The sequence below is a fragment of the Hakea prostrata genome, chromosome 2, assembly GCF_041222555.1.
Source record: "Hakea prostrata isolate BN-2017 chromosome 2, UWA_Hpros_2, whole genome shotgun sequence".
Classification (NCBI taxonomy): Eukaryota; Viridiplantae; Streptophyta; class Magnoliopsida; order Proteales; family Proteaceae; genus Hakea; species Hakea prostrata.
Window position 1 is genome coordinate 37,694,484 of NC_142601.1, and position 24,494 is coordinate 37,718,977.

The 24,494-nt window shown below is 37.4% G+C and overlaps 1 protein-coding gene across 1 annotated transcript; it reads right to left on the bottom strand.

Annotated features, from left to right (window-relative positions):
• Positions 1 to 628: 628 nt before the first annotated feature.
• Positions 629 to 4,671, bottom strand: LOC149024304 (protein trichome birefringence-like 34). The gene is made up of 5 exons (XM_089142925.1): positions 4,181 to 4,671; positions 3,888 to 4,071; positions 3,581 to 3,777; positions 1,582 to 1,740; positions 629 to 1,440 (listed from the first exon to the last, which is right to left on the bottom strand). The coding sequence occupies exons 1-5, from the start codon at positions 4,633 to 4,635 to the stop codon at positions 1,044 to 1,046; spliced, it is 1,392 nt and encodes a 463-aa protein (XP_088999051.1). The 5' UTR covers positions 4,636 to 4,671; the 3' UTR covers positions 629 to 1,043.
• Between the last annotated feature and the right edge of the window lie 19,823 nt (positions 4,672 to 24,494).

Genomic DNA, 24,494 nt, shown 5'->3' on the forward strand with positions numbered 1-24,494 from the left:
AGCATCTGAGTGTTTACATCCAAATGTGTGTGTAGGGGTCTCCCCTTACCTTGTAGGTAGGTGATGTTTATATAAAGTGTACCTTCGAATCTTCTTCGTTGGATGTATTTGAGCCTTCTTCGGATAGTCGTTGGATCCTAACAGTTAGATCCGTTGAGCGATAGACTTCTACTAGTTTGAACTAGTAGAGGACTCCTAGGATAACCTCAGGCATGCCTGCATTTCTAGGAGAAAGGGAGAGAGAGATGGAAGCCGCTTCTTTTCTAGAAAACTTAGTAATGTAATAACACTCACTTATGCGGTGGTTACCAAAATATATAACCCTATATTTTATAACTGCTCTAATAGTGAGTTTCCAATATTGCCCTTGGGCATATAATTAAATTAATAATTATAAATCCTAACATCTATAAATTTCCACTCCATACGGTCGGTCATATGCTTTCATCATATCTAATTTGATAGCCATGATGTGCTTCTTCTCCTTTTTCTGCCCAATATAATGAAAGGCCTCATGTGCCACTACCACATTATCAGATATAATTCGTCCCGATATGAATGCTGACTGAACTGGGGAGATGATAGAGTCCAAATGAGGTTTCAGCCATATATGCTGCTATAACCTTGCTCACTACCTTGCTGGATATATTACACATGCTTATCGGTCTGAAGTGATCTACATTTTCGAGCTAATTCACTTTAGGAATTAAGCAAAGATATGTAACATTAATATGAAAGGGCATATAACTAGTGAAGAAAAATTCCTGAACAAAGTTACATAGATCCTTACCCATAAAGAACAAAGGGCGATGATTTATTCATGCCATGTACATGTAATTTATTTAACTGTTAGGAGGAAAAAAGAATGCATGATAAGTTTAAATTCCAATGTTATCATACATAATTTTACCCAATAATCACATGGCAAAAAATTTATAAAAAATTCTTACCTTGATCTTGTAAGTTTTTTCTTTTTTTACATCTTGTTGAAGAACAATGGAAGATAACCAAAATGAACAAATTTACATAGAAACAAAGAAGGCCTAAGAAGAAGAAGAAGAAGAAGAAGAATTAGAAGAAGTAGAAGAAGGAAGAGGAGGAAAAATGAGCGTAGAGAGGATCTCATTCCAGGTGTCTGGTACACCAGGAAGGCACCAATGGATGCAATCAGCATAAGATGAGGGATTGGCGAGCCGCTCCGGTGAGATGTATTCCCAATGCTTCTTGTATATGGAAGGGTGGGCGTCTTTCCGGTACTCTGACATCTGAGTGATGTTCAGATTCTGCACCACCACTCCTCTCTTCTCCAACTTCTTGATCGTTTCTTCCACTATTCTCATCATCCTTGCATCTGATCCCCCACCCCAATGTCCTTCCTTTGTTATGGGCTCTGTTTCATTGTAACAGTTCCCCTCTCCTCCATCGATCCACTCATAATTCCTATTAGAAAAAAGAAAAAAAAAACATATGTGACTTCAACTTTCTTGTATCAGCAAAAATAAGGGATAAAAAGAAAAAGAAGAAGTCAGTTTTCAGTTTTCATGTGAAGAATTATATTTTGAAGAAATTAAGTTTTCTTACCACAAATGCGTTGGAGACAAACCCGCAAAGAATAATTTGGTCTTGTTATGATTCACATGGATCTCAACCCAATCTGACCAAGTCTTCAGAGCCATTTCAAAGCTGCGAAGCATTTCTACCTCTTTGTAGATGCCGTCAGGACTATCAAAAGATCCCCACCTGAAATACACCATTTCCATCCAATTCTCGATTAGAATTGTTCATAACTTCAACTTTACAAAACTTTTAATAATAAAGCTAATTGAAGGTTTTAACTATTAAAATAATTGAGGGTATTTTAGGTTTTAACAAAAATATCAATTGAGGTAATTTAAGATTTTAACTACTACAATAATTGAGGGTAATTTAGAATTTAAATTAATACATATTATTAATTAAGGATAATTTGAAGTTTAAAACAAAATTTAATAGTAAAAATTAATGAAAAAATATATATTTTTGAAAAAACTGTTCATGATAGCAATTGCTGGTATACCAAGCAAGACAAATCGCCTAACTTCATAAATAGCATTGATGCAACATATGACATTATTGACAAAAGATTAAGATGGGTTCATGAACGATATCATCAAAAGAGGAAGAAGAGAGATCATTCAAAAGAAGTTCATTTTGACTTGAAAGATTTGAAAATTTCAAATTATATTTTCTCTTTAAATGATCATAAATTTTTAGGGTAGATTATGCATACATCTCCAAGCCCCAAGGTTTGAACAATTACATTCATACCTTCTAGAATTAACTTATTATATTATAACGTCCTCTAGGTAAAAGATGGAATGATGGATAGGGGATGTAAATAAAATAAATAAATTAAAAAAAAGAATACTTAAGGTAGCTGTCTTAAAAGTGAGAAAAAAGTCAAATTGAAAAAATATTTTATTTATTATTATTTTTTTTTATCATTTCAAGTTATTCACAAAGATCTAGGCCCATAGGCAGAGGGGATAAGACGAGAAAAATGTGTAAAAGGATGGAGGTTCAAATCTAAGGCATTCTTTTTAATTCTTCATTTATTTTTTTCTCTTTATTATCAAAAAATTAAAGGTAATAGAGGATAATATGAAAATCTTGAAAATAACATATCGTAAAAGTAAAAGTGGGATTAATATTTAGTTTGAAATATAAAGGATAATAGACATGTTTCTTGCGGATAGTAATAATCTCCTACGTAGAGACAACAAATCCAAGGAGGTGTTGGATTTGTACCTCCATCCTTCCATACTTTTTTATTTTTATCTGTGGATCCCACCGAATTTGTGGTGATAAAGCCGTCAGAAAGCACAGAGTACTCCCTTGACGGGGTGATGATCCGAATTCTTCTAGAAACCCTTCTATCCTTTTGGCTTATCGATTTAGTCTTTGAGACAATTTTGATTATGACAAAAGAAAAAAATATAATTTATTTCATTTAAATTTCTTTTCTTTAACTTACCTAAATCTTGAGCACAGGTAGATAGAAGATACCAAAATTTTAGTATCCAAATAAGTCTTTTGAAAAAAAATAAAAAATTTATAAAGATATTTTAACAATAAAAATTAATTGTATGTTTTTAATCAATTTTTATGAATACTAGAAGGAAAGTAAATTCAAAATATTAATTTTTTTATTTACTAAAATAATGTAGACCCCTTGAAAATTCCAAATGTAGATTACCCAAAAAAAATCCAATAAAATAAATTTGACGACATGTAAACATAATAGTTTATTTAGAAACAACTGTATATGTAATTTACTCAATTTTTTTTTGGCCAAGAAAAATTTTACTCAAATTCTTAATGTCTTTTCTTCGGGAAGACTCTAAAATAAGAAATTCTATAAACGTCTACACCTGATTACTTGCTCTACTGGACAACTGAAAGCATTTCAGCGCACGCAACTACAAGTTCAACGCACGCCACAAACGATCAAGACGCCAAAGAAAAAAAGAAAAAGAAAAACCCAATGAACAAAATTAAAATAAAGAAACTGTGTGGGTGTTATGAGAATGATTCTACTTACAGAAGCTTCATTTTGGGTCTTCTCCACCAAAGATAAGAATTAAAGACGAGTACGTCTGCATCTGTCCAGTGCTTGGCATGCTTCTCAATTGCTTGAATTCTAACAAATCGATCTTCTAAACGATGATTAAATGGATGATCTGAATTGGATTCCAGTAGAAGAGGAGCCCAGTAGAACTCAATTGATGCATTATACTCCTAATTAATTTACATCAACAAAGAGTGTTTCAATCTTCAATAAAAAAAAATGAAAACTTCAGTTATCTGTTTCAACACGGTTCTGTAATCCAAGTTGAACACTCACTCACCTTTGCTTTGAACATGATCAAAGAACCTTCGTTTCCACCCCATTCGATGGATTTCTGATTTTGATCAGGGATTTGAGATTCCAGAAGGCAAGCCATCGATACCCATTGACCTCTATTAAGAGAATCACCAACATAAACTAACCTTTTATTTCTCATCTTCTCCAGAAAGTCTGTGGCATTGAACCTTTTCATCAACACAAAATTAATTACCATCAGATATTGAACAACTAGAAATCAAAATTTAAAAGAGATAAAGGAGAGGAAAAAAGAAGAAGTTGAAATTAATTAAGAACCTTGGAATATCACATTGGTGTGGTTGCCATCTCCAGTTCTGATAGTTTGTATCCATTCTTCCAAACTTCTCACAAGCAACTTGGTCTGAAATGAAAGTGCATTGACTCCAGTGATATAGAGGGTGAGATGAGTTATCATAAACCCATTTCCCAGAAAAATAATCGCACTGAGGCGACGAGTCACCGGAATATCCCTCTACTGCAACACTCTCGAATAACTGCGAGTTGTTCTTTCTGGTGAGATTACCAGAAAGCAAATTGCACTGGGAAGGTGAGTCACCAGATTCCTGAGATGATTGCGTAGTGTTCTTCCCTGTAAGGTAGATGGTGGCAAAGATCAAGAAGGTGATAAGAATGATCAGAAGGGATTGAAAACGATTCCTGATTCCCCATGCCATAACTGGAATAGCTAGTCGTTTCCTTCCCATTAAGTTTGTCTTCTTTGGTGAATCCATTAGCTGCTGCTGCCTTTAAGCTTTGAGAGATCTGTGTTATTTATCATTCTTTGGCTGCTTCATTAAATAATGATGCGTAAGATCCAACGAAGAAGCATATTAAAATGAGATTCATGACTAGAAATTTAAAAAGGTTCATATGAAACGTACTAATCAACAAACAGGCATGAGCTTGGTCAACTTGGAATTGGATGGAATGTCTATAATGTTCATAGAAATCAATAGAATTATGACATCATACGTATGCAAAAGAAATTAGGGGTAAGTTGTTTTTTTGGAAATCAGAAAATTAGAGGCAATTACTATTGCCTTCCTCCTCTATAGCTAAATTAGAATTATTTTTATGCATTTTTTTTTAAATTACTTATCAAAGCTTGTGCTTTAGGGTTTTTTTTTTTTTTTTTTTAAACAAGTTTTATTCCAAAGGACAAGAAGAAAACAAGGAGTTACAAATCCAACAACCAAAAGGTGGAAAGTGGCCAGTTAGTCCTTCCTGCCAAGATAACTGTCTTCCCAGCTAGAGAATGAGCAATAGAGTTACACCCTAAAACTTGTGCTTTAGGGTGTGCCTTGGCATAGTAGTTAGTGCATTACAGTTGTAGCGCTGGGGTCAAGGCATCGAAATAGATTCTCAACAAAAATTATTGGAATATGACTACATAGTAAACCTATCCCCTCCCTTGAACTTTATCTCTTGATTCTTTCTCAAATTGAAGTCGCCACCAAAGCTGATAATTTGTCCATGACTCAGCGATAAGAGCAAAGTTATAGTTTTTATGTATATCTCATTTTAATAATGGGATGGACTTTATGTATTAATACTTAAGCTTGAAGAATGATAAAATGGTCTTTTGTACACTAATACCTAACAGCCACTTAACAACATTCAAATTGGAGTGTAATAGTAATTTCACAAAATACAGGATTTGATATGTAATTTTATTAAAAAAAATTAAAGATCAATAATTATCCCGAATTATTCATTTTAGAATATTGGAATCAGGTGATGGTGTTAGGCTATTTTCGTCATTTGAGTAAATGAGGTTCGTTATTGTTTATATGAATTAGGTTAAGGTGGTTCAGCCATCAAAATCCAACTTCGCTTGCCTCATTATCTCGTTTAATTTGGGTCATGACTCATGATGTGGACGGTTTTTTATTTTTATTTTAAAGAGAGTTTGAAAATGATATATTCTGAAGGAACATTAAATTGACTGAATCAAACCCAGTCGTTGGTAATGAACTTTGAAAGTGATTGACACCCCGTTGCTCTTTATGGAAGAAAAATAAATAAATTTTCAAACCTGGTTGCTGGTAAATGGAAACGATGAAATTATCTTTTGGATCAGATTTTAAAACCCCCACCCCACCTCTCTCTCGCCCCCATCTTTTGAATGAGATTTTACAAAAAGGAAAATCTTTTGGATCGGGAAAAGAAAAGAAATGCATTGAACATTTTATTTATGGAAGACAAAAAGCGGTTGGTTCAATTGGCAAAGACTTAACAGTTTATAGCATGAGGTCAAAGATGGAAAACTATAGTAAATTGCTATGGTGAAGACAGAATTTCACTCTATAAAATATTCTAAAACTCGTTTTTAGGGCCTAGAGGCATCCATGTCATCATTTTCAACATTAGTCACTAGTGAAACCGCCATGCACCACAAACTCATGGTGCCGGAACTTCCGCTTAAGGAGCGAATGATGGAATCATTGGTTTGGGACCTCATACCAAACTCATGGAGCACTTCCTTAAGCTCCATCTTTCACCATTTACCGGAATCACCAATGATGCTTTGTTTCAGAACAAATGGTTGAGAGAGATGGAGAAAGCCTTCTGCCACTTGAGGTGTGTTATGTTTCTGATACACTTTTATTATTTTGGTAATGAGGTAGACATAGGAGACTTGTCAGTATAAAATCTCTACCAGATGCTGTAAAATGAGAAGCACCAATATGAGAGATAGGAAGAGCCTAACCATTACCTATGAAAATATTTTCAGTTCCTGTATATGGCTCTTGAATAGCTAGATTTTCTAGGTCTGCAGTCAGATAAAAATTAGACCCAGTGTCCAAGACCCATACTGATTTATCATAAATTTTCTTAGAAGAAAGAACAACTGGCGAACACAAGAATTTACCTACAAACGCATGATTGAAGTGTTGTGGACATTGCTTGGATTTATGGCCTGGAGCATCACACAATTGACAAATGAGACGCGATTCATTCAAGAAAGAAGGAGCAGCTTCAGTACTGCGAGAATCAGAAACTACAGAACCAGATTCATTGTTACAGCCACGAGCTCTAGACCCAAATCGACCACTAGAGCGACCACCACGTCGATTCCATGATCGACGATTCCAATTAGAAGTATCACCAGATCTTGATACAGATGGGGAATTCAAAACAAACCGAGAAGAATCAAAATTATTTCATCGATGAGAGGATCCTTGAGTTGCAAGATTTGCTGTCAAAATAGACGACACAGAGGCAGAAGCTGACCGTTGCATATGTAGTTCTTGAGACAAAAGTAATCCAGATAACGCATCAAACGAAACCAACTCAGCTCGAAGTCGCATAGATATGGAAAAATCGTTAAATTCCTCTCCAAGACCACGAAGTGTTGCTAACACAAAATCACTATCTGAAACAGGGGAATTAACCGCAGCCAAAGCATCTAAGAAGGATCTAACCTCAAGCAAATAATCAGCAACAGTAGAAGATCCTTTTTGAACATGGAATAGACGATCTTTCAAATCAAGAATCCTTGGTTGGGAACTAGAAGCAAAAATCGTGTTCAAAGCATTCCACGCTTCAGCAGACGTGTTAGCAAAAATTAAATGAGGCAACACACGCGTAGAGAGAGACGACACCAAGAATCCAAGAATAAGTTGATCTTGGCGATCCCAAAGCCTTTGCGATTCCAAAATCGACACGAGATCAGACGAGGAATCATTCAGAGGACGAGGATTCGAACCATCAAGAACCCAAGCAGCTCGTATCCACGAAGAAAAGGTAGGAATTGTGCTCTCCACAAGAGAAAAATCGTTGAATCCAGCTTATAGGAAGACTAGAACCAAAATTTAAAGCAATAACAGCGGAAGAAGACGCCAGAAGTGACACTGGAAGAGACGCCATGACCAGAACCAGAAACGCTCGAACAAACAATTAGGGCAGAGAGCCGTATGAACAGCTCGATACCATGTTATGTTTTTGATACACTTTTATTATTTTGGTAATGAGGTAGTATAGATACTTTTATAAAGTGAAATACATTGTAGGTTACCTAAAGTACCCTTATGATAAGAAGGAAAGACTAAGAGTCCTTAACAAGGTGTAATGAGAGGCAAAAGATCCTAGTGCCGAACAAAAGTTGCAACATGAAGCCGATTGCGTAGTGGTATGCCACACAACCTATCTTGGAGGCACAACATCCGGTAGTGACATGAGAGATATTCAAGAAAGCATTATGTTAGAACTACTTTCTGGTATCGGTAAGGGATTTTAAGGAAGCGGAATTCATGGCACTTCAACAAGGACCTCTATCGGTCTTAGACTATCAGCAAAAGTTTGAAGTGCTCTTCTTCTTTGCTCTAGTATTCATGAAGGCCGACTTAGAGAAAGCTAAGAAGTTTCTCGAAAGGCTTGATGTGAAATCCCGCAAAAAATCCCAATCCGGAAATCCATAACATAGAACCGAAAACCCGAAGTCAAGGTAGAAAACAGCTGAGGACCATTCAAATTTGAACCTATTAGGTTTGACCTAGAATCCATAGTTGCTGATAATAAAGATCCTAGTATGGAAACCCCGTATGGATTGGAAGAAGAGGTGACTTGAATGAACTGGACTTGGGAAGTGGACCTTGAGTACAATGTGGACACCTTTGGGAGGTCCTATGAAGTCAGGTTAGACCCTTCTTTAAGTTGGTTGAGAACCCAAGTGGTGATTTTGGCTTTTGGAGACCAAAATTCAGCAACTTGCAATGGGGAAAACCTTTGGTCGATGCCATCGACCAAAGCAACCTTGGGGCAGAATTGTGTATTTTTGGAAGTTTTAGGTTTTGAAGCCTTATATATATGTAACTTCGGACTAAACCTAAACACTTTGCCTCTTAACTTTTGGAGAATGTGAGAAAAACTCTAGAGCCTCCTCTTCAAGCCCAAGGTTGATTCCAAGCATCCGAGCATCCAAGCAAAGTTTCTCCATTAATTCTTCTTATACAAGATTAGTATTCAATCATATACTTCATTGATCTATTCTCTCTATTGTTTCTATTATTTGTTTTGATTGTGAGGAAGGTCTGTAAAGGATAAGTCTTTGAATTCAAATTCAAATTTAAATCCATCGTAACTAGCTCTATCCTTGATTGATCTTATCTCCAATCGATCAACAAATTGTAGAGTTTGATTGTAAACAAGTTGTAGTTCAAACTCAAATATTTGAATTGTAATTCATCTAATATTAATATACACCTCCTACTCACTAATCTGAGTGTGGAAGAATTCTCTCTCAAATGAAAATCTAACTTGGTATCAGTTTTTCAGCCTTTGACCGCCGTCTACATGATCCTCAGGACTAGCTCCACCACTGCCATGGCTTCTTCTCTGATTTCACCTACCAACATCATTTCTCTCCTACCTGTAAAGCTTGATCGAAGCAACTATCTCCTCTGGAAATCTCAATTTCTTCCTCTACTTCATGCACATGACCTTTATGGCTATGTCGATGGAACCAATCCAGCTCCTCCTCACACCATACCCAATCCCTCCACCACATCACCCACATCAACCTCCATTCCTAACCCTGCATATTCTCAATGGCGCAAGCAAGACCAGATGATCTTATCTTGGATCATTTCATCCCTTTCTGAAAGTGCTCTTTCTCAAATCGTTGGTCTCACCACTTCCCACACTGCTTGGAATTCCCTTGAACGGACTTATGCCTCCCAATCCCAAGCCCGCATAATGCAATTGAAATACCAACTTTTGCAAATTCGCAAAGGCCACTCTTCTATGGCCGACTATGTTCAGAAGATTAAATCTATTGTTGATCATCTTGCCGCCGCTGCTCACTCAGTTTCTGATGCAGATATTATCCTCACAATGCTTCATGGCCTAGGCCATGAATATGCATCATTTGCCACCTCAATTACCTCCCGTCTTGACCCTCTTCCCCTTGATGATTTCATAGGCCTTTTACTGAATCAAGAAATTTTCAAAGACCAAACAAGACAACAACTTGACTTGCCTTCATCAGAAGTTAATCTATCCACCAGATCAACCCCGCCACCCACTAACCGCAATCGTGGCCCCTTTCACAGCTATGGCAGAGGACGAGCTCGAGGTTACTACAATCGTGGTCGCCATGCAAAACATCTTCCACCTCTCCTCCCTATGCCTATGGTTGCTTGTCAAATTTGCAACAAAACTAATCATACAGCGGTGCAATGTTGTTTTCGCTATGCACCAGGTGACAATGCCTCCAAGCTGAATTCTTCTCCAGAAGCTTTCTTGGCATGACCCATGGCTTCATTTGATCTTTCTTGGTACCCTGACTCAGGTGCCACTCATCATGTTACATCCAATGTAACCCACATGGATACAACAATGCTTACCATGGTATTGATCAACTTCACATTGGTAATGGTTCAGGTTTGCATATAAAAAATATTGGAAGTGCTTCTCTATCAATGCCTTCTAAAATTCTTACTTTATTTAAAGTGCTACATGTTCCTTCTATTACTAAAAATTTGCTCTCTGTGAGTAAATTTACACGTGATAATGACGTTTATATGGAATTTCATCCAAGTTCGTGCTTTGTGAAGGATCTCAAAACGGGGACTGTTCTACTTCGAGGATCAATTGAAGCTGGCCTCTATCGCTTCCATCCATCATCCGCATCTCCCTCTGTTCATCTCAGCTAATGTGTGTCTCAAGAAGTGTGGCATGACCGATTAGGGCATTCGTCGAAGAGAACTTTGGACTCTCTCTTTCGCATTTCTGGCTTGCTCCAACCTTCATCTATTTCACTAGTTTTGTGTGTCTCATGCCAGATGGAAAAATTGCATAAATTGCCTTTCAAGTTGAATAAATCAAGGGCAGTATCTCAATTCCAATTATTGCACTCTGATATTTGGGGCCCCTCTCCATCACCATCTACGCAAGGTTACAGTTATTATATTTCTTTCTTGGATGATTACAGTAGATTTACATGGATTTTTCCACTTGTACGTCGTTCTGATGCAATTTTAGTATTCAAGCAATTCTATTATTATGCAGCCAATGTCTTTAATTCCAAGATTCAAGTTTTTCAATTTGATGGTGCCAAGGAATATGAATATTTTGATCATTTTTTTTTTAAAGAGAATGGTATATTTCATCAGTATTCATGCCCACACACTTTTGAACAGAATGGGAGAGCGGAACAGAAGCATAGACAGATAGTAGAAACAGGTCTCGCTCTTATGGCTCGTGCTTCAGTCCCCCTTATTTTCTGGCCAGCCGCCTTTGAAACGGTCGTCTTCTTAATTAACATAATGCCTACACCAGTACTTGGGAATAAATCTCCATTTCAGGTGTTAAATCACAAAGATCCAGATCTTTCATTTCTCAGAATATTCGGATGTGCATGTTTTCCTTGGTTACGACCTTATATAAAAAACAAGCTGCAATATCGCTCCAGGCAATGCATTTTTCTTGGATACAGCAACTCACACAAGGGGTATGTATGTTATGATCCAACTCTTGGCCGATCCTACATCTCTAGACATGTAGTTTTTGAGGAAACCAAGTTTCCCTTTGCAACTCAACCTCTTAACCACCCTTCCCACTCTCACTCCACTCCCACCATAGTTACAGCTGATAATCTCTTTTCAAATTCAAATTCAACTTTTGAAATCTCCCATCCCACCCGAAATTCCAATTCCAATTCAAATTTTGAATTTTCCCACACCACCCGAACTTCGAATTCAAATTCAAATTTTGAACTCTCCTTTCCCAGTCAAAATTCAAATTCAAATTCAAGTTTTGAAATTTCGGAAACTCTATCACAACCTCTCCTTGCACCCAAAACCTTAGCCTATAACCCACCCGAAACCCTAGCCCATAACTCACCTGCACCATCCCAACCAACTCAACCTTACCATGTGCAAACCTGATCCAAAACGGGTCATCCTAAACCCATCTCTAAACTTAACCTCCTAGTCACCTCTTTTGTTGATAATACTGAAACATAACCCACCTCATATACCACTGCCAGTAAAGACCCAAAGTGGAGGCTTGCTATGAGTGACGAATTTGATGCTCTCTTACGTAATGGGACTTGGAGTCTAGTTCCTCATCAGCCCCACATAAATTTGATTGGAAATAAATGGGTTTACAGAATCAAACGAAACAGTGATGGCTCTATTTCACGTTATAAGGCTTGTTTGGTCGCCAAGGGATTTCATCAACGTGAAGGAATTGATTATTTTGACACTTTTAGTACCGTTGTCAAACCTACTACCATACGCTTGATTCTATCGCTAGAAGTTGCCCAAGGATGGACTCTTAGCCAATTGGATGTTCAAAATGCATTTTTAAATGGTGAATTATCTAAAGAGGTTTACATGGTCAACCACAGGGTTTCATTGATCCAGAGAGACCTACTTATGTATGTCATCTACAGAAAGATTTATATGGTTTAAAACAGGCCCTTAGGGCATGGTCTCATTGGCTTGGCAGTTATTTACTCACTTTGGGATTCTCACAGTCCTCATCTGATAAGGCACTATATTTTCGTACTTTAGCACATCAAACAATCTATCTTCTTGTATATGTGGACGACATTGTCCTCATTGGATCTAGTTCTTCTGAGGTTAATTATGTCATTATGGCCATTGGCAAGGAATTCGCCATCAAAGATCTTGGTGACTTAAACTACTTTTTAGGGGTCAAGGTCACTCGCTCATCTCACGGTTTACATCTTTGCCAGTCAAAATATTCTTCATATCTTTTGCGAAGGACCAATATGCATGAAGCAAAATCAGTGGCAACCCCGACCTCCATCACCAAAGCAACAACTGAGGAACCTCCCCTTTATGATGATCCATCCCAATATAGAAGTACAGTGGGTGCCCTTCATTATTTGACTCTCACACGCCCTGATATAGAATTTTCTGTTAATAGGGTTTGTCAATATATGCATCGCCCTACAATTAATGATTGGGCTGCAGTTAAGCGAATTCTTCATTATCTAAAAGATACCCCATCCCACGGAATTCTATTTCGGCCAACAATTAATCTTTCTCTCACTGCCTTTAGTGATGCAGACTGGGTTGGTTCAACTATTGATCGACGATTTACAAGTGGTTATTGTGTCTACTTGGGCCCTAACTTGATCTCTTGGAGTTCCAAGAAACAACCCACTGTGGCCCGCTCCCTCTGAGTAATCGAGTACAAAGGGGTTGCTAATGCTACCGCTGAGCTGATATGGTTACGTCAGCTACTGCTTGAACTTGGGGTTGTCACTTCTGCACCAACTCGATACTGCGATAATATTGGAGTTACTTACCTTGCTGCAAATCCGGTCTTTCATGCACGGACCAAACACATCGAGATTGATTATCATTTTGTTCGTGAACAAGTCGCCACCAAAAGCCTTTCAATCCGATTCGTTCCCACAGGAGACCAGATCGCAGACATTCTCACCAAAGGCTTATCTGCTCCAAGATTCAAATTTTTAAAGTCCAAGCTCACTGTCTGTTCTCAACCAATGATCTTAGGGGTAGTGTAAAGGATAAGTCTCTGGATTCAAATTCAAATTCAAATCCACCATAACTAGCTCTATCCTCGATTGATCTTATCTCCAACCGATCAACAAATTGTAGAGTTTGATTGTAAACAAGTTGTAGTTCAAACTCAAATATTTGAATTGTAATTCATATAATATTAATATACATCTCCTACTCACTAATCTGATTGTGGAAGAATTCTCTCTCAAACGAAATTCTAACTGTCTTACACTACTGTAATGGCCTAGTCTCTGATCCTCATAGTCTTAGAGTGAATTTCCATTCACTCTACTCTTTCCTTAGATAATAAGGTGTTTTTTCTATGTTTTGATCTAGCATGAGACCATGATTTACACTTACTGTAGTTATTTGATTATAATATATGTTAGAACTACTTCTAGGTTGTTTTCTATGCATGATCTACTATTTCCTTGACCTTAGAATGAATCCCCATTCATTCTAGCCTTTCCGTGAGAATCCGCGAATTAAGCCTATTAGGTGATTTATTGGAATTCTATTCCAATGGCCTTGTTTGATGTTTAGATCATCATAGATAGTCTTAGTATGTTATTTTAGAATTTTCCTGTTAATTTCGGGGTGTTCCAATGTGATTCGAGGAGTTTCCGACCAACTTTGGAGTTTTCTGTCCGTACAACATACCTTTGGTCGATTCTCTTGGTCAATGCCATTGACCAAGAGCATCAACCAAAGGGGTCTGTGATAGCAACTTCTCTTCGTTTTGCCTCCAATCGTTAGGGTTTTTTCCTTATGTTCTATACATGTTTATTTAGGATTATTTTGGTGATTTTGGACTTGCTCTTTGATCTCTTACTTGGACTTTACGAAGTTGACTATAAGGTGAGTAAGTTCACTCAAAATTGACATTACTGCATTCTATATGTTGTTAGATCTTGTTTGCATATGATAGCTATTGTCTTAGGGCCTGTTTGGTTACATGAATCTGAAAATTATACCCGTTTGGTTGTAAAAATCTCTAGATTCATGAAATCTAGAGATTCACCTTTTTACACTAAAAACATGAATCTGTAGATTTATGGGTAAGGGGTGAAATCCAGAGATTTCAAAAAAGCTATACATTTGCACATTCACAAAAATTACGTCGATCAAATAGTTTTTTAGGATGAATCCACATATTTCATTCCACACCAAACATTTAATTTTATAAATTATGACTCCATAGATTTGAAATCTCTAGATATTTGAAATCTCCAGACTCATGTAACCAAACAGGCCCTTAGATTTTTTTCTATATTTTTTTACTTCGTAATTTACTGTAAGCTATTCATGATGTGATTTACATACTTGAATTGATTATGAATGATGGAATTGTGAATTGGACTATATTGTGATATTTATGGAATCATGATGTGTTGTGATTGCCTAGGTTGTGGTTGTGGAATAGAGAATGCCTTTTTGACGTTTCTGTCATTGGACACCAATGTAGGTGGTATGGGATGCTTTCCTATGGTACCTTGATGAACACATTTATTTGTGAAATCTTAGGGTATAAAGCATGCATTTTATACACTTAGAGTGGAGTTACCTTGGGTTTTATATTGTTTTTGCATATTTTAGGATTTTTCAAGATTTAAGCAAATATTTGGAGTTTTGGGCTTGAATCATGCAATTTTACGCGTCAAAAAGTCCATTCAAATTCTCAAATGCGAAAATGGGCCTGATCTGGAGCATGATGGGCTAGAGATGTGTGATTATGGGCCAACTCCGAAATATTGAAGAGATAAAGAAAGCAAATTTGATCTACGGCTGAGATTAGGAATTATTAATCAAATCTACAGAGATATTATTGAAAGAGTCCTAATGGAGAAAAAAAGTCCTTGCACACCTCAATATCTTATTTCCTATTTGGGACTTGGTCAGAGAAAGAAAAAGAGGAATAAGAATTATATTCAGAAAGAAAAAGAGGAAAAATCCCGTTTTTGAATGCCTCTGTCCAGTTTCGATCAAACCCTTCATCGAACGGTCATCCGATGTCCGATCGTGCTGATTTTAGGAGGAGAGCTTCATGACTACTTAAACCTCAAATCCAACAGTGGAATTATGCATCTGATCTCTCTATTTTGTCGCAATTAGTACGTCAAAACCCTAATTGGCTGAGTCAGATAGAAACCCTGAGTTTTATTCAAATTCAACCGTGCTTCATATCTCATGTAAACTCTATAAAAGGAGAGCATACTCCATCAAAGGAGAACGTGTCTTAGAGCTTAGTGGAAGCATTATTTCTTCTCTCTTCAGTTTATTTAGGCTTTCTCTAGTTTTCTTTGCTTGCATTTGTGAGATTTAAATTTCTAGATTCAATGTTTAGGTTAATTTTTTTTATGTAATGCAATTTAAGTTCAAGTTTCAAAAAAAAAAAAAAAAAGTGCCCCTTGGCGCTTTCCTCAACTACTGGTTGACATACCTAGGTTTGGTTTTTAAGTGTTTTGCTAGGGAAACCCAGTCATAGCTGACCCTATTAGAAGTTGAATTGAGACCGAGTGACCCGTGGCAGCAATGGGAATTCTCAAAAGACGTGCATCAGATCCATGAGAGGACATAAATTCATATTGTGGGGGCCATTCATTGGTAGGGTTGCACATAATAAACATGAGCTCATGGGTGCTCAATACAGGTAACCAACCCGTGAGAGGACATGAGAGCTTCCCTTTTATTATATGTGGATGACTAATATGATTAAGACTCTACATAGCCGAGAAGAAACGATGACTCTAGGGGAAAAGATACCGGAAAGGATCGTGGGAGACGAGGAATGGATGTATCCAACCCTAAGTAGATGTGACTCAGTAGATGACTTGCATTAGACTAAGTTTAACTCTGACATGCGCCAATACTCATACCAATGGTGGTGAGTGATAGTGTTGACCTAAACCCCAGCCATGGAATATCCGAGAAGGATGTGTAACAACCCCTGTATTTCTAACCCGGAATCCGTATTGTAGGTCCAAGTACCCAAAGTTCCAGCCGAAAGAAGTTGTGGGTTATCCGGATTGAAGCCCATAATCCATACCCTGAGCCCATGGATCTAGATTCTACCGATGAAGAAGCTGTCATACTAGGAATCAAAAGGATATCCAATGAAAACCTTGATGGACTAGGAAGGTGGATCTCTAGCTTGAGACAAGTCGAGTTTGAAGATGTCTGAGATTAAGGTAAGGACCCCCCACGTGTTGGTTCAAGTTAGATTGATGTCAGAGATCAACCAATTGAGCAAATCACCCAAGTACTAAAAAGCACTAGGGGGCGGTTGCTTAAGGCAGTTGATTGACCCAACCAACTGCCCAAGCTACCGGTCGGTCCTTTTGAGGTTTAAACCTTGTTTTGCCCCTGGCGCTCTATAAAAATTCATCCACGATTTTATTTCATATTTTTTTATTCGTACAGGCTGTTGTGGATGGTTGGGAGACATAGTACATGTGGTTGGTGGATAAGAACACTGTAATAGTAGAGAAGGTTTGGATCTCGCTTGGTCTTTCGAATCTTTTGGAGGTTAGTTAATCACACTCTCTTCCTACATGATTCTCTTTGTTATTAAAGCATTTTTCTTTCCTCTAAAATTCTGTGGAGGATGAGTTGAAGTGTTTAGAATCTTTCCCATCAATGATCACGATTAGATCACTCCCAAAGACGGATTTCTATATCGGGATCAAGGGTTGATTTAGTTGAATAAGATGATCTCTCTTTAGTTTTAAGGACGAAATTGGGATTTGAATCATCCCAAAATTGGATCAAGAATGAGTGATCAAAGTCTAATTTTTGAACTTGAGATTCTGCCCAAGAAGGGGGCGGTCGATCAAGGCCCAACCAACCACCTTGAGTGACTAGCTAGGTCAAAGTAACCATGTGAGCTTAAGTTTTACTCCATTTTGATTCATATTTTAATGAAACTTCTTAATCATAATCTAGGTGATCTATGAGGTTTGCTAGAGTTGTTGCTTGTGAGGTTTTTATTATTCTTAGTAGTTTATCCACTTAGATAGGTAGGGTTACAATTACTTATATATGAATTAACTTGTAATTTGTTAAATTTTTTATTACTTTCAGTGCGTAAGTAGTCTTATAACCTGCTATAAAATAGTTTAAATTGATTTATTGATAATAACATGTTGTGGATGATGATTAGATGTACTTGATTCATTATGTGATATGGAATGATGAGTTGTTGCAACTATGATTGAGGGTATTCTTACTAGGTATTCCTAGCTTGGGATATCAGGGATTGTGGTTTGGGACATTGTTCTCTGATGTCCCTAGCACTATCATGGTTGTTGGATTACATACATAGGAGGTCTAGATTGCATGATTAAATAGTCATACATGCTACTACCTTTTCGGCAGGGGTATTGAAGCCAAATGACCTGTGATAACGGTGATGTGATTCTATTTCATCCTACAGCGATAGCCAGTCCATGCAGAGACTTAGTGGTCCACTATTGATCATGCAACGGTAGGGTTGCATATGTTAGGGTTAGGCTCATAGGCATCCAATAAGTGGCCTAGGAGTCATGAGGGGACATGAGAGCATCCACCCCAACAATATGTGGATGACCATAGGGTTAGGGAATGGAGTCCAACAGAAGTAATCGGTCCGTGAGGATTCCATTGCTAGGTGGAGAAGGATATTAAATCGAGTTGGTTGGTGCCATATGGGAAGTATTTGGATCATATGTAGTATGATACTATAAGACTATACATTGGGTTAGAATCCTTGAATGCGCCAATACTCATGCCAATGGTTGTGATGAGAGAATGTGGACGTAAAACTCAGCCATGGTTGATTGACGAGGATTGTTCCCCTTTGTCTAGGATTCCAATAGAGGTAGTCAGTCTGTGAGGGATCAGAGTGACAAGACCTACCCAGAGGAGGGCTAATATTATATCTTAAAAGATGTCTACCATACTAGAGACTTGCATGGTTATTTACAAGATGCATCCATACTCATGCATATCATCTTTTCTTTATGTTATTTATCATGTTATGATGTTGATATGTATATGAGATTTGTTGTCTTACTGAGTTCGTCAGAACTCATCCTTTTATGGATTATTTCTATATTATTCAGATGGCTATATTGACGCGGGAGAAGTTCTGTATGACTGGGAGAACCCCCCATGAAGAGACTCTGGAGACGTCAATGGGATGTGGTGCTGCACAACATGAAGCTACCTGTGGGTGCATGGAGTGCTCTTATAACACCTATTGATGGCAAGATGATCCAAGTGGTTCGCCATTTTGATAGGTCGAAGAAGGAGTTTCATAACTCATTTTATCGAGAAACTAGAAGAGAAGAGTGCCAGCCTCGCGAAATATCAAAACAATAATGAAATTTTGATGCTTTTCTGCTTCCGCTGAAATACCCTTTTTGGACACGTTCCTTTTATTTATTCTTTGGATTACACCCTTTTCCTTTATTGGATTTTGGACACTTGTATATTCTTTTTAATTAAGTATTGTGAAATCCCCCAGATTTCTACCCCTTTAACCCGTGGTTTTAAGACCGAGAACCTGGGCCTTGATTCGGCGACAATTGTGGACCATTCAATTCGAGCCCGAAGGATTGGAAATTGAACTAATGTTGGTGGATGACCCTTGTAATGACTCAAAAACTCTCCAAGAGTTTAAGTGAAGAGAGAAGATTAGTCTCGATAGTGTAAAAAGGGTAATTTTGGAATATCTATAGATCAGTGATGGAGAATCCGATTGATGCAAATAAGATATCAAATCGAAGATCGTCGAAAGACCTTTCCAATGATCCAAAGATCATCAAAATCGGAGTTCATTTTGGGGTCCAACCATGGACCAGAAGTTTGGGCCATTTGGGTGAACCAACCCCCACCCCATTTTCTATTTAGGGGCAAAATTGGAAATTCAGATTTTTAAACCCTATTTATGTTTTATCTCATCCGTAAACGCATTTTTGGAGGCCAGAAAGAGGCGGAGGCTTTGGAGAAAAGGAGAAACGAAAGAGAGGAGCGATTTCCATTCTTCCGAAGGTGTCTGTGATCCGAATCTTTGCAAAATTGTTAGGAAAGATTAGTTTTCTTTAATCCTTCTCTTACTCACAATTTTGTGAGTATTTTCTCTCCTTTCCTTTTGAGTAATCTTGAAAGGGAAGGTTATTAGGTATCTTGGATGCTTTCCTTTATTATTTTAATGTCCCTTCGTAGTTTGTGGAAGTAATATCTTTTCTCTTCTATTGAGGGATCGGATCTATGAAAGGGAATAATGATAGATACCCTAGATGCTTATATTTTCTTATATTAAGGTTCCCCTTGAGTTTGGGAGTAATGGTTTATTCCCTTGCAAAAGATTTTAGAATTTGACTCTCTAGGTTACCCACGGGTGATTTATGAGAGTCAAATTTGGGGCTTTTTGAGATTGGTCAAATTTAATAAAATTGAAGGTACCTGTAGGATCCTTTTGTTGTCAATTAGGTTTCCCCAAAATTTCGTTTCGTTTAGACTTCGAATTGGTGGCAAATTAGTGACCATTCACTAGTGAGGTTGAGAACTACCCTTTTTAACGTAGTTTTCAGATTTGGGTTTTCGTGGGAAGATTTTAGGATATCCTTTGAAACCCAAATCGGCTCTAATTTGTGATAATTATTCTTTTGCATGAATAGGTTAATATATCTTTAGTCACTAATTTGTGAAAAGGAATTACTGATCATTGGAGGAAGAACAAAGTAAAAGGTGAGGAATATACTTAACTTTATATTACATGTGTAATGATGTCAGTTACTTTTCATTATTGATATCTTGTATTGCTTTAGTATTATCTTGTTGGTTATTTTATGTCTTTTGTTAAATATGAATTGCTATAATTTATGTTTATTATTATTTCTGATGTTGCTCCTTGCTTTGAAATCTATTATTGTTGTTATGAAATGGAATGTGATTGTATGAGAGGAGAAATATTATTATTTCTTCTACCTTGTATTTTCTACTAGGGTTGTGGGTTCACCCATTGCCCTAGTGATATTATATGATTGCTTATATTGTGGTTGGGAATGGGGAATGCTTTTTTTGGCATTTCTGCCATAGGATAGCAGAGGAGGCGGTATGGGACGCATTCCTATGGTGTCCTTGGCTCTTTCCCGATTACTGATTTACATATTTAGGGCATGTCTAGAAGTGTTTGGTTAGGTGACCTCATGAGTACTACCCTTTCGGCAGGGGTATTGAAGCCGGTTAACCCGTGATGTTAGTGGCTGGGTCCTGTATGTCAAGCAGGCCCACTATCATCATAGAGAGGTAGGGTTGCATATAATAGATAAGGGCTCATGGACGCTCAAGACCTGTGAAATGACCCGTGAGAGGACATGGAGATCATCCGGTACATTATATGTGGATGATCATTGGGTTAATGAATGGGGTCCAACAGATGCCTCCATTGAGGATTTCATTCATAGGTGGGAAGGTATTGAACCAACAGAGCACTAGGCGTGAGGGGAAATATCCGGACCATATGTAGTACGAGACCATATGACTTTGCATTGGGCCTAAGATTATCCTTGACACGCGCCAGATCTTATACCAATGGTGATGTGAGAGAGTGGTGACCTAATCCCCGACCATGGCTTGACAGGACTTTACACAACAATCGCGGAGAACCCAACAGACGTGCTTGAGTGCCGTGAGGGAAGAGTGATGAGACCGCCCAAAGAAGACTGGTGTGTGACTTAATGCGTGTCTACCATAGAGACTTCATGATAGAGTTAGGAGCATAATCATTCACATATCATATCATTGTCATTGATTACATTATTGATATTCATGTTATATGTGTGGTGTGGAATCTTGAGAATGAATGTGTGATATGATGTTGAGTTGACCTCACTGAGTTCTGTTGAACTCATTCCTTTTATATGTCTTTTTCTTTTAGATTATACTGCAGGTTATAAGGACTTCTTCCAAATGGAGGATTCGTTGCTAGTATATCTTTTTGAAGGAGTGACCGAAGAAAAAGTGGACGCACATGGAGCTTCATGCCAGTATCAAGACTATTCTTTTGGGTGGGATTCCATTAGAGAACTAGTCTAGTTTAGTTTCCCGCTGCATTGAAAATTACTCTCTTTTCTTTTCAAAACTCTGATGTTATATTTTTATTTTGAAGTGATGGATGATTGTAACCATTATTTCGGTTTTGATAACTTAGTATGATAAACTTGATTTATTCTTGTCCATTTAATTATGCTATATCATGTTTTGTATGGATTTGTCACTGAACCTAGATCTTGCGGTGTATCACCCCCATGGGCATTTGGGTATGACCGGATCCGGCTGGGTAGGGTGTGACAATTGAACTGTTCTTCGCTTTTGATTTGATATTATGTGCATTTATCATCACTGAGGATAAACCATGGATCTTGTGACTGGATCGCACTCATGGGTTGTCGGTCGGGATCAATACTGGCAGGTGGGGTGTGACACTATTGGTTGCTTAGATAAATCTGGTTTTAATGTTAGAGTTAATAAAGGTGTTATAACTGTTTGTAAAGATTGTAATGTATTCTTCCAAGGTAAAATCAGATGTAGTTTGTATGTTCTTGAAGGTAAAACATGTGTTAATAATGTCTCAGATGTATGTTGCATGTGTAATGATCTTAATTATACCAAATATTTGGCATGCTAGGCTTGGGCACATTAGAAATAAAGGGATGCAAATTCTGAAAAAACAGGGACAATTTGGTAATGATAATGTTTTTTATTTCAATTTTTGAAAATGTTTTGTTTTTGGGAAACAACATAAATTAAGTTATGTTAACGGATTACACACTTCACCTACACCTTCGGACTATGTGCATGCTGACTTCTGGGCCCCAGCCCAAGTCAAATCATATGGTGGTAATTTATATTTTTTTGTCTTTTGGTTAATGATTTTACTAGAAAAGTTTGGGTTTATTTGTTAAAAACCAAAGATGACACTTTTGGGAAGTTTAAGGAATGGCTTGCTCTTGTGGAAATGTAAGTGAAAAAAGACTGAAAATCCTTAGAACTAATAATGGGCTTGAGTTTTTAATGAAGTGTTCACTAATTTTTGCAAAGACAAAGGGATAGGGAGACATAGAACTGTTAAGGCTAATCCCAACAAAATGGGGTAGCTGAGAGGATGAATAGGACCATCCTTAAGAAGGTTAGATGCTTATTGATTGGCTGTGGAGTTCCTAATGGTTTTTGGGGTGAAGCTGTAGCTATTGTTGTTTATTTAAAAACTAGGAGTCTTACAGTTACACTTAAGTTCAAATCCCCTAAAGCGGTGTGGCTTGGTAAACTTCCTAGCCTACTTAACCTTAGGGTGTTTGGCAGCGAAGCTTATGTGCATCAGCACATAGGTAAGTTGGAACCTAAGCAAGAAATGCATATTTTTGGTATCCCAAGGGCATAAAGAGCTATAAGTTGTGGAATAGGTCAGTCTCAGGAGTTATGACCTTAGTTAGTAGAGATGTGCTATTTAGTGAGTCCATTTTCCCTTGTTTGAACAATGATAATTCTAATTTGCCCCTAGAAGATCAAAGGGTTACTTATTTCACTAAGTTTGAGTTAGGGGTAGAAGTTGTCCCTTCTTTTAGAACTGGTGTAGAAAAAGATTCAAAAGAGTTGGAAGTTAGTCCTACCAATTCATCCCCTTCTCACACTTTTTCACCCTCTCCTAACCTCTCCCCTTTAGTAGAAAATCAAAATTCTGCTACTAGCAATAGTGAAGCTAGAAATCATAATTTACAAGACTATCAATTGGCTAGGGAGAGAGTTAGGGGGGAGATAAGGCCTCCCAAAAGGTTTTCTGTAAATTTGGCTTTTAAAGCTGAAGAGTTAGTAGCTGGTTTTGACTCGTTTGAACCAAGTAGTTATGAGGAGGCCATGGAATCAAGTGATAAGCAAGGTTTAAAGTATCGGTCCGTATGTCATCTTATCGGCTGATAAGTATCGGTATCGCAAGCATGTGATACAATACAGGCCGATATGTATCTAAACTTTTGTTTTTTTGAATCTTCTCTGGTGTCTCTCAATATGTTGGCCAATACATGCTGATACAATGCAACACACCAATACATAGCGATGTGATGCGATACACAATGATACATACCCATAAGTATGGATCCAACTTAAAAGAAGGAAAAAGTCTAGTCTCGCGACAAGCTATAGACTCTTGCATTTCCTACTACTTGTGACTAGCTTGCCCATTCACATTGAATCTTGTGCATGGGGAGAAATTTCCTAGATTTGCACATCCCCAAAACTTAGGGGAACTTAATGTTCAAATTGAAGAATGTGTTATGTAGAAGAGAACAACTTCCAAACCACTTAGGCCTTGGACATACACTAGAAGATGCATTTGGCACCAATTCGAGCAAAGATGTGAGGTGAAACCTTGAATCTTTGAAGGCATGAATTGCTTTAGGGCAATCTGCAAGCCATGTTACTAGAAGTTGCAAGATAATGGGTTGGACATACGAGCCTCTCAATTGAAAGATGAGTTTTTTGTTCTTATGACAATTTTCCTTCTTTCTCAAGATAGAGTTTGTTGTTTTCTATTTAAATTATATTACTTTCATATGTATTTTGATAATTTCTACTCTATTATTCACCCATCGATATTTATCTTCGACACGATACGATACAATACGAACCGAAATGTCACTTAAAATCGTCCGACCCTAATACATTACCGATACATGATACTTTAAACCTTGGTGATAAGAAGCTTTGGCTTCAAGCTATAAATAATGAGATGGAGTCTATTGTTAAAAATAAGACTTGGGTACTAGTTGAAAAACCTAAAAAACAGAAACCGATTCCTTGTAAATGGACTTATAAAATTAAAGATGGTGGATCAAACAAAAGATTTAACGCAAGACTAGTGGCTAAGGGTTTTGTACAGAGAGAAGGAGTTGACTTTAATGATATTTTCTTACCTATGGTTAAATACAAAACAATTAGGTTGTTGCTGTCCTTAGTTGTCCAATATGATATGTGTTTGGAACAACTTGATGTTAAGACTGCTTTTCTTCATGGTGACCTAGAAGAAACCATCTATATGCTTCAACCCA

Excerpts from the sequence above, each read along its gene's own strand:
- LOC149024304 (XM_089142925.1), bottom strand. The coding sequence starts at position 4,635 with ATGGATTCACCAAAGAAGACAAACTTAATGGGAAGGAAACGACTAGCT. Across the intron at positions 3,778-3,887 it reads TGATCATGTTCAAAGCAAAG|GAGTATAATGCATCAATTGA; the intron begins GTGAGTGAGTGT and ends TAAATTAATTAG. Across the intron at positions 1,741-3,580 it reads AGACCCAAAATGAAGCTTCT|GTGGGGATCTTTTGATAGTC; the intron begins GTAAGTAGAATC and ends GGTGTATTTCAG.